The sequence below is a fragment of the Akebia trifoliata genome, chromosome 5, assembly GCF_017979445.1.
Source record: "Akebia trifoliata isolate Shusen 1 chromosome 5, ASM1797944v1, whole genome shotgun sequence".
Lineage (NCBI taxonomy): Eukaryota > Viridiplantae > Streptophyta > Magnoliopsida > Ranunculales > Lardizabalaceae > Akebia > Akebia trifoliata.
The window spans coordinates 9,949,386-9,962,680 of NC_141379.1; the positions used below are offsets into that span (position 1 = coordinate 9,949,386).

The window sequence follows — 13,295 nt, forward strand, 5'->3', positions numbered from 1 at the left end:
GTTCATTTTAATTCCCAAAACATGTTTTCCCTATGAATTCATCGCTTTTATAATTAACAAATTCGTTGATAAAAATTACTAGCATGATCGTTAATTTGGCAAAATCGCTAGTATTTTATTTATGAATTTGTTAATATCAATAGTGACAAACTCACGAGTTTCAAAGTTTGTAGAGTATTAAAGTGGCGAATTCACTGAAAAAGCATGTTTTGGGAATAAAAATGAACAGTGTACCCAACTTGTAAATTTTCATATTCAACCCATGAAATGGAGATTCACCTTTCTTTATTTTTAATCACAATGTAACAAGTAAAACTTGGGGTGCCAGTAGCAGCTCTTTGAAAAAAATATAAAAATAAAATAAGAAAGCACATGTGGCTGCTGGGATTCGAGCCCAGGTCTCTACGGCCACAACGTAGAATTCTTACCACTAAACTACAGCCACGATTCGTGCATGAAATTTGAAAATAACAGTAATGAATAAAGTAAAGAATCTCTATTGTAGCTAAGAAAATGTCCACTTTCTTACCGTCAAAAAATTCGTAAAATTCTCCCAATAAGGGACAAATAGATTAATTTTATGAACTGATGACTTATCAATTAAGTCCAAAATATGATAACATTGTTTCCCTTTACTCTCAAAATTTTATTTTGATCAACATTCAAATCTTAAGAACTATAGGTTTTTTTTTTATAGTTTGGGGTGGGAGGAGTTGAAGATGATAGGCTTGGGTAAGAAACCCAAAAGTATCATTCGTATTTTTTTCATTTTTTTACTAAACTTTTCTAGAATTACACAAATTAATCGAATTAAAATCTAATAATTATCAACTTGAAATTTTAATATTATGAGATTTTGAAATCTTTCTATAAATTATTTGGTCCACTACGATCAAGAAGAGCAAATCCATGGACTAATAGGGAGGGCAAAATCACCACGTGGCAAAAAAATATGGTTGGAGATGGTCAACTTCGAGAAACCCCTATAGCATAGGATGCCAAATTTTACTAGGATTAGGAATCCTAACTAATATGTTTCACGTCAACCACATATAAATTTTATGATCGATCATCCAAGAATAAGTTTTAATTTAAGTTTATTTTAGGTATTTTATTTTCTAAAAAGTTTTATTAATATATTTTACTGTGTTCAACTTTCTTATTTGATAATAATTGACTCGAACGAGTATTGTTTTAATAAAAGTATAAGTGGAAAAGGGGTTGGATGTTAAATTGAATACAACTTGAGAGTTGAAAAAAAAAATTAAAATTAAAATTAAAAGTTACACAATTAGAATAGAGATTCGATTCCGATGGAAACTATAATTAGTTAAAGGATGGCGTCCGGAGGCCCTAAAGTAAACCAAGTTTTGCGCCAAATTTTATAGACTGCTAGATTTGGACAGATCTGACGAACTTGATTCTATTTTACAACTGTCGATCACTTTTAGTAAACAAAAGTTCGGAATTAAATCTAGTCCCTAGAAATCTCCAAAAATTGTCTCGTACGCAATATAGAACCCTACATGTTTCGTCTCTCTCTCTCTTTATTTTGAATTTCATTCAACGATGGAATAATTACAATGAACATCTTTTTTTTTTAAATATCAAAAATGGTACATACTAAATCTAAGTTATCTGAAAATTATTTATTTTGATTTTTTTCATGGATCATCTTGTTGTAGTTAATGTTCTTCTATGAATTCTACTACAACTAGAAAACAAAAAATCAAGTTTTCCAAATAAATTGATATTCTCCTTACAAACTGCTAGGATGATAAAGAAAAGCATGTGCCCAAATTTCATGTTCATATCAAACCAATAACATTAAAAACCTCCCCACTTTGAATTAAATAAATTTCAGATTATATCTGTCAATGGTAGTATTTGATGATAATGTGTGCTTCCTAAGATTCAACATCATAATGGAAAACATGTAGATGAGGGTAATTGGATTGGAACACTCAATATATGAGGTCCATATATATAGGAAATGGTACCCCAACATAAGTTTAAACAGATATATTGATAGGAGACCATATTTTTTATCTATCAAATAATTAAGCTATTATAAATCAATAACACCTTACATTGGCAACAAAATGTATAAATGATTCAAACTTCTTTGATTTGACGATTTGGTGAAGATCTCAATAGCATTGAAACTAGTTGGCAGATATTATTTCCTTCAAATCTAATAAGAACTTGACACATTTTTAAAATTATGTAAAACAAGCAGATTTTATTGTATTGTTCCTCTTATTATAGGAGATCCCAAATCTTTATGGAGATAACACCACAAGACTATTCACCTACTAGACTATAAGTCGTCCCATATTTATTTAGTTATCCTTCTAGTTTCTATTCCTATTTGTCAATCCTCTAAGGGGGTTCAAATCAACAATCACTCCATTTTTATTTGGTTCTTTTTTCTAACTAGTTTATTATTTGAAATTGGTTAGCCTTTTAATGGATGTTTATTATATTAGAAACTATCAAATGTCGTGTCTGATGGATGTGCACTTAATTACAACACTATAGGTACACCATCATTTACATGTTTAAATCAGATTTTCTCCATAGGAAGAACCACATTATGGGTAAAAAATTGTTACATAAACATTGTTGGTTAGATCAACTTAACCCCAATCTTGATCCACAGAAAAATAGAGAGTAAATGACTAAAGGTATTTTTTTTCCCCACTAAGTCTAAGATACTAGTGTCTGGTTGGTAAACCTCAACTTGAATTAATAATAAATTCTTAATTTAGATTACTTATTGGGGTAATTTGGATTGCAGTTATCTTGTATTAGAAAGCTCTCGCTCATTACGATGACAATTTTTATTTTTGTTAGCTCATCGAAAATTGTGTTGGTCTTGCGGAGCCAACATGTGGAGGATTTCTATTGCGATGGAGGGAAATTGTTGGAATTTGATATACCTGGTGAAAGGCCAAAAACCTGGTAAAAGCTACTACAAGCTCTGAATCTTGACTATAATGAAGACTAGTAATCTATAATGGCATGAATTCTTTTAAAATAGAAGATTTTATTTTTATTTGGTTTGTTAATCTAATTGTACATAAGTTTTACCTCAAGCAACTAACAATTACTGGAGAACCTTTTTTAGCCTATTTTTTTTGTGAATGGTGTTCTTTTGTAAAATGTAGAATCTGATTTATATAAGATTAAGCATCTTCTAATGGCAATTGAATCGATGAAGCTAGTTTATTTTTGTTTTGTCATCTCTTTGATTCTTCAAAGGTGATACATCTTCATGTTTACTATTATTATTATTTTTAAAAAAGTGTTTTGAAAGTTTGTAGTAGGAAACAATGTCTACATTCACAGAATTCTTGCTCCAGTGTTCACAGACTCCTCAGAGAGTGCCACGTCAAGCATTTAAGGGTAGTTTTGTAAATTAGGAATGCCACTCAACACATGTGGATTCATGTGATTGGTGGATCCTGAATTTTTGTGAGCAAACAATTTTTCATTTAAGTTACTATAAAAAAAGCAAACCCTTGTTTGTTTGTTTGTTTGTCTTGGGAAATATAACAATGGTTAAATGGGGAGGTAGCAAGAGTGAATAAACATCTTCTCTCAATGTAGCTAAGCTTGTGAGTATTTTCAAAATCTGTAAACAAGATTTCAAACTTTAAGTCCATTAAGAAAAGTTATTTTCATTTCGTACCATTTCCCCAAGATTTCCATCTTAAAAACATGAAAATTGGAACCTAGTCTCTCTTTACAATAAAGTAAGACCAAGATAAACTAATGGGTCCAAAGGATACCATTTTACAGTTCTAACTTTAAACCTTTTTGTAGCATTGTACTTTGAAGATGGGATGTCACTATAATAAGACCAATACTTGCAAGGATAATGATATGCCCTAGCTCCAAATTTATGCATAATACAATATAACCTCAAGAGACATGTATTGGATACGACAACGATAATATCACCTTGCCTGGTTACGACAATATTATTCATCAATTTTTGTTGTGGGTTAAGTCATTGAAAACAATTAGACAAAAAAACAATAAAACAAAAAGACCACACTAAGAAGGTGTTCACTCTCAATGCCAATTTGCAAAAGAGATAACTGCAATTAATGTGTGCACAATGGGGAAACATTGGAAACTAATAAATCCATTTTCCCTTTACCCTACTTTTCCAAAATTAGAAACGTTGGAAACTGGAAAAAAAAATAGATATAAAGGGGAGCCTTACAATGGGTCCACAATTAGTCTTATGTTTCTAAGGCAACATGTAGAACAATGATGCCATTCATATTACGAAACTTGATACATGCTAGATCAGTCAGACACATAAAATTCACTCATTTCTTGTAAGTTACAAGCCATTGGGTAGAGTTGTGATAGAGTAACATTGTAGGGGACATTGTGGAGGACATTTCTGGCATGAATGTGTCTCCACCATAGATGCTTTTCATCGAGATATCATTAATAAAAATAAAAACTGCTTGCAAGTATGTAAAATACATTCAGATAAAACTAAGCAACTCGGATTAAATGAAGAGATGACAATTTGCAGTTTCAAAGTTCACAAAGCCTACATTCATTCCCTTTTTTTTCGTAGTCATTTAAATAGATTGTCTACTCATGAATAACCAAATAACAGTGGAGTCAATATCTAGTATTCATTCACAACAAACACATTACAAGAAGAAACCTCCTCTAGAGGATGTTAGTATGTTTCAAGTTTAGAAAAAAAAAAAAAAATCAGGGTATGTTAGTATGTCACGATGTTTTTTTTTTTTTTTTATTATATAAAAATAATTATGGGATCATATTCTAACACAATCTCAAATCTTTATTAAAAATTAGGCGTTTTGTACCCATTGTTCTAGCAATAATTGTTATGGATAGTTATTCCCTTATAAAAATTTATGCTTTTATGAAGGAAAAAAAAATTATTCAAAGCCTTTTCATAAGATAATTTTAGTGGGGAAAAATCAAGAAACTGATATTCAAAATCTTTATTAGAAGATCTACTAGGCAATTGATCAAACAACTAGCATGCATTATTTGATTGTAAATTTAAAATTCCAATAAATAGATTATACATAATAAAATAGATAAATCTCTCTCGAAAATAGATAGCATGCATAAAAAATATTCAATGAAGGTCAGATAACGGTGTTGGGCCTGCAATGGTCTACCCATTAAACCTCCCTATTCAAAGAATCATAAACATCATTAACCCATAATGAAAGAAGCTCAAAACCAATAAAAAATTTTGATTAAAAATAATTCAATAGACGACAAAATGAAGAATTAGAGAGAGATACAAATCGTAAAAAGAGATCTTTTGCGACTGCTGTCGGTCGATGCCTTCGAGTGAGAAATCACAAAGAGTTTCAACTTCTTCGTGCAAAGAAGACAAGTGAATGCGAGAGAGAAAAAGAGTGACTACGAGACAAAGGGAGGAAGGGTTCTTTGTAAAACATGAATGTGAGAGAGAGGGTTTTGACTTCTCTATATATGTATCATGTATGTATAGAAAAATGATTCAAATTTATGCTGCCTTGGGCGCAATATTGCCCATCCCCTTACAACACTTGTCATAGTATTGGAAAAGGAGCTGGGAAAGAGCCTTCCGAATTTGTTTTTGGTGTGATCTGTGATCACACATACTAAGAAAATGTTCACTTTCCTACTGTCACAAAATTCCTAAAATTCTCCCAATAAGGGACAATAGATTAATTTTGCGAATTGATGACTTATCAATTAAGTGCAAAATATGGTAACATTGTTACCCTTCACCCGCAAAATTTTATTTTGATCAACATTCAAATCTCAAGAACTATAGAATTTTTTTTGTGTCAGAGGTGTTGAAGATGATGGGTTTGGGTAAGAAACACAAAAGCATCATTTGTATGTTTTTCCATTTTTTTACTAAACTTTCTCATAATTATCCAAATTAATCAAATTAAAATTTAATAATTATCAACTTCAAGCTTTAATATTATGAGATGTTGAAATCTTTCTATAGATTATTTGATCCACTAAAATCAAGAAGCGCAAATCCATGGACTACTAGGGAGGGCAAAATCACCACGTGGCAAAAAATATGGCTGGAGATGGTCAACTTAGAGAAATCCCTGTAGCATAGGATGCAAAATTTTACTAGGATAAGGAATCCTAACTAATATGTTGCACGTCAACCACGGACAAATTTTATGATCGATCATCAAAGAATAAGTTTTAATTTTAGGTTGTTTTAGGTATTTTATTTTCTAAAATTTTTTATTAATATATTTTCCCGTCTTCAACTTTCTTATTTGATAATAATTGACTCAAACGAATATTGTTTTAATAAAAGTATAAGTGGAAAAGGGGGTGGATGTTAAATTGAATACAACTTGAGAGTTGTAAAAAATTAAAAATAAAAATTACACAAAATACCCCTACTTGATTGATACCTATCACATAGAAAAATTCAAAGATTGTTAGAATAGAGATCCTATTCCTATGGAAACAATAATTAGTTAAAACAGAATTACACTTGTATTAATAAGCTAATTAATCTCTTTCAACTTATAGTCTATAACTACCGGTTATTACTATTATTTTTTATTTCAATTTTTAAAAAAGAGAATTGAAACCAAGGAAAATCAAAGATGATGTTTAAGTTGGTGGTAGTATTTTTATTGTCGATTTCTTCAATTACGTTTGGTCAAAGAAATTTTTTTTCGGCCTCATTGAAATATGGAAATGGACCAGAGAGTTTGGCTTTCGATTGCAATGGACAAGGCCCCTATACTGGCATCTCTGATGGACGTATTATGAAATGGGAAGGTCCCAATACTGGTTGGATCGAGTTCGCTGTCACTTCACCAAACAGGTAATAAATTAAATAACTATGACGAGTTAAAATGGACCCAAATCTGTTTCAACTGTTATTTAGATAATTGTTTTTAAACTTATTGAGTCAACCCAAACTACTTGATGCACTAACTCCCTAAGTCAATTAGGGATGGGTAATGTTCTTCCAAGGATTAGTACAGTTTTTTTTTTTTCTAGGAATGGGTATCTCTAGCATCTTAACCATTCATAGATCCAATGATAGAAGATTTCTATTGTTATTTAAGTCAAAATTGACTTTTATTTTATTTTTGTGTGTTTTAAAATTTTCAACTCTTACTGACCTTTGTTATCACAAAGTAAGTATACCCAATTTGGTATTTATTTATTTTTTTTTTACGAAAAGGGACTCTGTTATTTGACTGAATACGCCTTGTACCGTTGTTGTTATTTTGTCTTCAAGATGGGTATCTTTTTTAATAAAAAGATTATTAGATTTTTTTGATAAAAAGATTATTAAATTTTTTGATAAAAAGGTTATTAAATTTTTTGATACTTATTTTAAAAATGTGAACGTTTTCACTTTGATTTGATTATGAACAGGAATAGGACTATGTGTGATGGTAACGTTAACCCTGCATTGGAGTCAAGATGTGGGAGGGCATTGGGCTTGGAATTTAATAAGGTGACTTGTGACCTATACATAGCAGACGCGTACAAAGGATTGGTAAGGGTAGGAAGAAATGGTGGGGTGGCAATACCACTTGTGTCGAGTGCAGAAGGTGTGCCCTTTAGATTCACCAATTCTTTGGCCATCAATCCGGAGAATGGTGATGTGTATTTCACGGACAGTAGTCTTCGATTCCAAAGAAGGTATTATATTTGAGTATTTGTGTTATTTGTTTTTAATTGAATTAATGACTTAAAAAAAATAAAATTATTACAGGGAAAATTTAAGAATTGTCCAAACTGGAGATAATACAGGAAGGTTTATGAGATACAATCCAATAACCGGACAAGTAACAATATTGCTTAGAGATCTTCGATTCGCTAATGGAGTCGCATTAAGCAGAAACAATACTTTTGTTTTGTTCACGGAGACAACTGGAAATCGAGTTGTAAGATATTGGATAAAAGGTTCAAAAATGGGAACCACAGAACTATTTGCACAAGTCCCCGGTGCACCAGATAACATCAAGAGGAGTTGCAAAGGAGAATTTTGGGTCGCTCTCAACAATGGAAGAACAACTCCATCCTATACTAATGAAACTATAGGTCTCAGATTAGATAATGAAGGTAGGGTATTGGAGGCATTGCCTAATAATGGTTTGATGGTGTCTGTTAGTGAAGTGACAGAATTTAATGGATATTTGTGGGTAGGATCTGTGGCTATGCCTTATGCTAATCTTGCTCCGGTTTAGGAGATATATTTTTGGACTATTTTATACACTACTGATAATATATAAATTTTATAAAGAAATGGATTTGGTATTGTTTCTTTCCATTAAATTTTGGTTGAAATCGTTATGATTGAAGCCTTATATTACCTGTCGTATAAGTATTGAATGTTTCTGAATTGTTTTGGAGTGGAGTATTTTTTAGTCTAGATAGTCTCCATGTTTTGGTATTTTATTTTGAGTAGTAAACCCTAGCTAACCCAAAGAGTAGAGAAAGAAGACACTATGTGACAATTAAAAAAAAATTGAAAAGAAAATTCGACAGGTCAAAGTCCACAAATTTTAGAAATTGAATTTTGATGGCCCATGGCCGTAGAAAATTTTGATGTTCCCCAATTTGACGGCTTAGAGCCATCAAATTTATCCCATCCTCCATTAATTTGATGGTTTTGGTCATTAAAAAAAAAATTAACAAAGAAAAATTTGACGCTTTGATCCATCGAATTTTATGAAATTCGACGGCCTTGGCCATCAAATATAGGTTTTTTTCAGATTGTGAGAAGATGAGTGTAGTACATATTCATAAAAAGTGGATCAACTAGCATACACAAAGGTTTCTCTTGTGCTCATCTATCCATTTGAGACAAAGCTTTGTCCCAAATGTTGTTTGAGGCTAGAAAAGTTTGTTGATCTAATTTACAAGAACCAGATGAATTTAGTTACTATTTGATATCAAGAACCATGGTTATACAATCAGAAAATAATTAATCCATTATGTCTTCTTTTTAGTCAACGAAAAGATGTCGATGATTGAATGGAGAATAATAGAAAAATAGAATAAATCGATCTAGATTCACCTTATTTCTCTCTCTTTTACATGACTATTAAGGTTCTCCTTTACATGATTATTACGGTTCTTTTAGTCATGGTCAAATTGATTTTTTAAATTCCTCTAGATTGATGATCAATAATCTCAATCCCATATGTTAATATCACAACACTTTTTTTTTTTTATATTATAAAATAATGATTCAAATTTATACTACCTAGGGCGCAGTATTGCCCATCCCCTAACAATACTTGTCACAATATTGGAAAAGGAACTGGGCAAGAGCCTTTCGAATTTATTTAATTTCGGAGTGCCCTTGGTCGACCGTGTGGATCCCCCACAACCATAAAGCGCTAATGAACATCCATGATAATAGAAAAATGATTCAAAAAGCTCTGTAATGGGGACATTTTTCAAAATCCAACCAAACTTTAGGTCCGTTATCTTAACAACCCAATTAGGTTCTCTTAATGCTTCCTCATCCCTGTAAAATGTCCAATCATCATCTCTACAAGTTGAATTGTTGATCTAACAATCTGACGATTTATAATCGTTAAACTAGACAATTATGATGATCTTAATGATTGGATCAAAGGTTGATCACAGTTAGAATTATGGATCTCAAAAATAAATAAATAAAATTGAAAGAGTGTGTGAGGGGGCATTAAGATAGACAATGTTTACCACTTGGACTGTCAAATTACGATGAAAAAGTTAAAGGGTCATTTAGGAAGAAAATGTACCAAATCAATTTGCACCAATTTAAGACAGGAATGGTTGAATTCTGAATTGAAGGGTACAAAATGGGATCGTAAAATCAGTGTGTAGCTGAAAAGGTAAGACTACAAGTAGGTGTAGAGTAGGTCGGTCAAATTCATTTACAGTGGAGCTAGGTTTGAGGAATTAAGTAAGATTTAAAAACTAAATTTATTGACCACAACGGAACAATTTACATTTATGATTTACCTGTAACTGTAGGTCATCACCCAACCACTCGTTTTTAAATTAAAAAAATAAAAAATAAAAAAATAAATTATTTTTTACAATGGCAGGGAAGGAGTCAGGAATTTTTTTTTTTTTTTGAGTGAGTGCAAACTATTGTTAATTGTATAATTGAACAACTTGTAGATAAATGGTTTTAAAAAGAAATTCAGAGATTTTTTTTATTAGAAGTCGAAGAAAAGGATATTTAAGTTATTTTAAATTAGTATATGAGAAGGTCCGGTCAAGAGACAATGTCATCAACAACTTGAAGATAAATGGTTTTAAAGAGAAATTCAGAGATTTTTTATTAGAAGTTGAAGAAAAGGACCTTTAAGTTATTTCCAATTAGTATATGAAAGGGTCCGGTCAAGAGAAAATGTCATCAACAAAAAATTGAGGGGGGGAAGGAGTGCAAAAATTAGAGGGAGGTGAGGGTGAGGGTGAGGGTGTGGGTGTGGGTGTGGGGGGCAAATGGGGAGAGAGGTGAGGGAGTGGAGATAAATGGGACATAGTTGAAAATATAAGGGTGTCTCAAAGTTCTTTGGGGGCAATTGCGCCCACAAGCTCCTTACTAGCTCCGTCTATGTACAATGGGCACTGGAATTAGTTAAGAGAGCTTCTATTGCCACGGCATGGGTTTAAAACTTACTTCCACCCACTAATTGGTAATTACTAACTCGCTTGATTAGTTATGAAAAAAAATTGGCTAAGGTTTAATGACATTATCATATGTATTTAATTTATAACTTCTAGAACATTCATAAAATATACTTGCCTATGAATTGGACAGGACAACTTCATTATTTATGGGCATTGTTGAGTTAGATGTCTCGATTTAAGTTCTTCATCAAATACATAACTTTGGGTTACCAACCAACTTTTATAAAATAGCAAAGTTAATTACTACTTTCGAAAATACATAATGTGTCTATTGCTTGTGAAAAGAAGCACATTTACCGCTTTTGATATTAAGAATTGTATCCACAATGTATTTGTCGATTTTGAAAGCAACAAATTGTCATTTTTGAAAGTGCAATGTATTCTTTGGTTGAATCGGTAATGTGAAAGATCTTTATTTTGGAATATGAATTGTTCTAAAAAGTTGATAAATAACTTACCTTTTTGGATAAAAAGAAACCATACTTCATCGTGCAGTCAAACATTTTTTTTTTAAATTAGGTTGGAGACTCAAAACAAAATTTATTGATGACGACTATTTGCCTAACGTAAGTCAAGGGGAAGCTACATGATTTTTAATAAAATAGTTAGAAATAGACTATAATTTATTTCTAAAAAAACTAAATTGCTTATTACACCCTAATACTGAGTTTTTCCACTAAATGCCCTATATTTTTGGGTGGAAATTATTGGAAAAATCTGGAGAATTGTTAGATTTTTATGACCAAGTAGGTCTCTTTGAGCTACTATTTAAGTAGGTCCTACACTTTATTTGAGACGGGACCACTTGGAAACTTATTTTTCTCATTGAAGAAAATAATTTCATTTATTTAGCTGTTTAAAATCATTTTTGGGTGAATGAGAAATCGACTCCAAACAACTATTATTAGTCATGATTTGTTATATGTGGTTAGTAGAACTATTGAGTTTATTAGTGAAACTCTTTTGTCCCACATCAAATAAGAATAAGAAATTTATCTAATTCTTATATAAAACCTCTCATATCACTTAAGTGAATATGAGAGAGAGATTTGGATAAAGCCCACACACGCGCAAGGGGCCTATGGCCTCAAAATGGATTTAAACCATTGGTTCAAAAAATCCTTAATGCGTGCGCAGGGGGGTGCAAATTTTGACAATTTGACTTTACGTGGGTGTGTGCGACGAGTGCTTTTACTGATTTACATGTTGGGCTTGGGTTTAATTTAAAAAATCCTTAATGTGTGCGCAGGGGGGGTGCAAATTTTGAAATTTGACTTTACGTAGGTGTGCGCGACGAGTCCTTTTACTGATTTACATGTTAGGCTTGGGTTTAATTCACATTTTCTTTTGAAGGGCCACACCTCTTAATTCCTATCACGTTTTGCATGGGTGCTTGTTCATCCAATAAGGACACCTCTTTTGATTTTTGGGTTGTAAAAGACACATTTTCTTTTTTCAAGAGACATTATTCTCTTAGAAGCTTCTATTTTCAAGAGACACCATGTCTCTTGCTAATCTATAAATAGGTCATTTCAACCTTAGTTTTTTCATTCAAAATTTTTCTCTTCTCTTCTATTTTAACTTGCATTCTTTCTCATCTGCATTCCTTGAGAGTACAAATTTAGTGTTTGGTTCGCTAGGTGTAGATTGAAGTGCTAACTTTACACGTGTGATCGTTGTATCCTGAGAGACAATTGTTCATTGATCTATGGGTACCAAATTGCGGGAACAAGATTGTCTCAAAGACATTGTGTTCAACACAAGCCTCGATCAATCTTTATTTGTTCATTTCTCGGGTATCTAGCGAATAACAGTAATTAATTTATATAATTAGTAATTTTTTTAAACCAAATGCCCCTTTGATCTCAAAAAAAAAAAAAAAAAAAAAAAAATTTAATACAAAAAACACTCTATATTCATTTCATAGGATTATATTTTAGCTTAAGATACATATCAATAGAAATCCTTGCCCATGTTTGGGTGTTGAGTTAGATGTGCCTTGAATTAAGGTCTAGATGGATATTGTTCATCAACTATCCAACTCAAGAGTCCCAACAAAATTCTAATAGGAATAGGATGTATGGAGTGAATATAATTTTTTTTTGCATTCCATGAGAGTAGCTAGATTCGTACCAAGAATCTTGAAATTTTATAAGTTAGGACTATAATCATTCTCAAACATAAAAGTAAATAAACTGGCGAAATCATCACTATTAAACAGAGTACAACAATGATACTATGACTTTGTAAAAAAATCAAACAAATCGGTGTCCCTTGCTTTTAAGAATAAACAAATTCAGCACTTTCAAAGTAGTGAGTCCCCTTGTAATCGGAAATAATATTAGTTTTAAATAAATTAGTCAAATATATGACAGAAATGATAAACGTGTTTAGGAGATATTCTTTTTATGATTTTTAAGATACTAGCCAATTATTATACGTTGTTCATGAAGCGAAATATCTTCTTTGATCTTTTGAAGATCTTTATCACTTGTTTGCAATCATATTTTGTATTATATACTTCAATTCCATAATATATATTATTAATGTGGGATTGGTCTACAATCGTTCAACCGAACAAGTAATAAGAGCTT

At 31.5% G+C, this 13,295-nt stretch overlaps 1 protein-coding gene and 1 non-coding gene across 2 annotated transcripts; one reads left to right on the top strand and one right to left on the bottom strand.

Moving 5' to 3' along the window:
• Window positions 1–373: 373 nt before the first annotated feature.
• TRNAH-GUG (transfer RNA histidin (anticodon GUG)) lies at window positions 374–445 on the bottom strand. The gene has a single exon. It is a non-coding gene; the product is annotated as a tRNA-His (tRNA).
• Window positions 446–6,586: 6,141 nt separating this feature from the next.
• Window positions 6,587–8,340, top strand: LOC147401437 (protein STRICTOSIDINE SYNTHASE-LIKE 10-like). The gene is made up of 3 exons (XM_086441571.1): window positions 6,587–6,871; window positions 7,435–7,704; window positions 7,778–8,340. The coding sequence occupies exons 1-3, from the start codon at window positions 6,648–6,650 to the stop codon at window positions 8,250–8,252; spliced, it is 969 nt and encodes a 322-aa protein (XP_086297697.1). The 5' UTR covers window positions 6,587–6,647; the 3' UTR covers window positions 8,253–8,340.
• The last annotated feature ends 4,955 nt before the right edge of the window (window positions 8,341–13,295 follow it).

Excerpts from the sequence above, each read along its gene's own strand:
- LOC147401437 (XM_086441571.1), top strand. The coding sequence starts at position 6,648 with ATGATGTTTAAGTTGGTGGTAGTATTTTTATTGTCGATTTCTTCAATT. Across the intron at positions 6,872-7,434 it reads GCTGTCACTTCACCAAACAG|GAATAGGACTATGTGTGATG; the intron begins GTAATAAATTAA and ends GATTATGAACAG. Across the intron at positions 7,705-7,777 it reads AGTCTTCGATTCCAAAGAAG|GGAAAATTTAAGAATTGTCC; the intron begins GTATTATATTTG and ends AAATTATTACAG.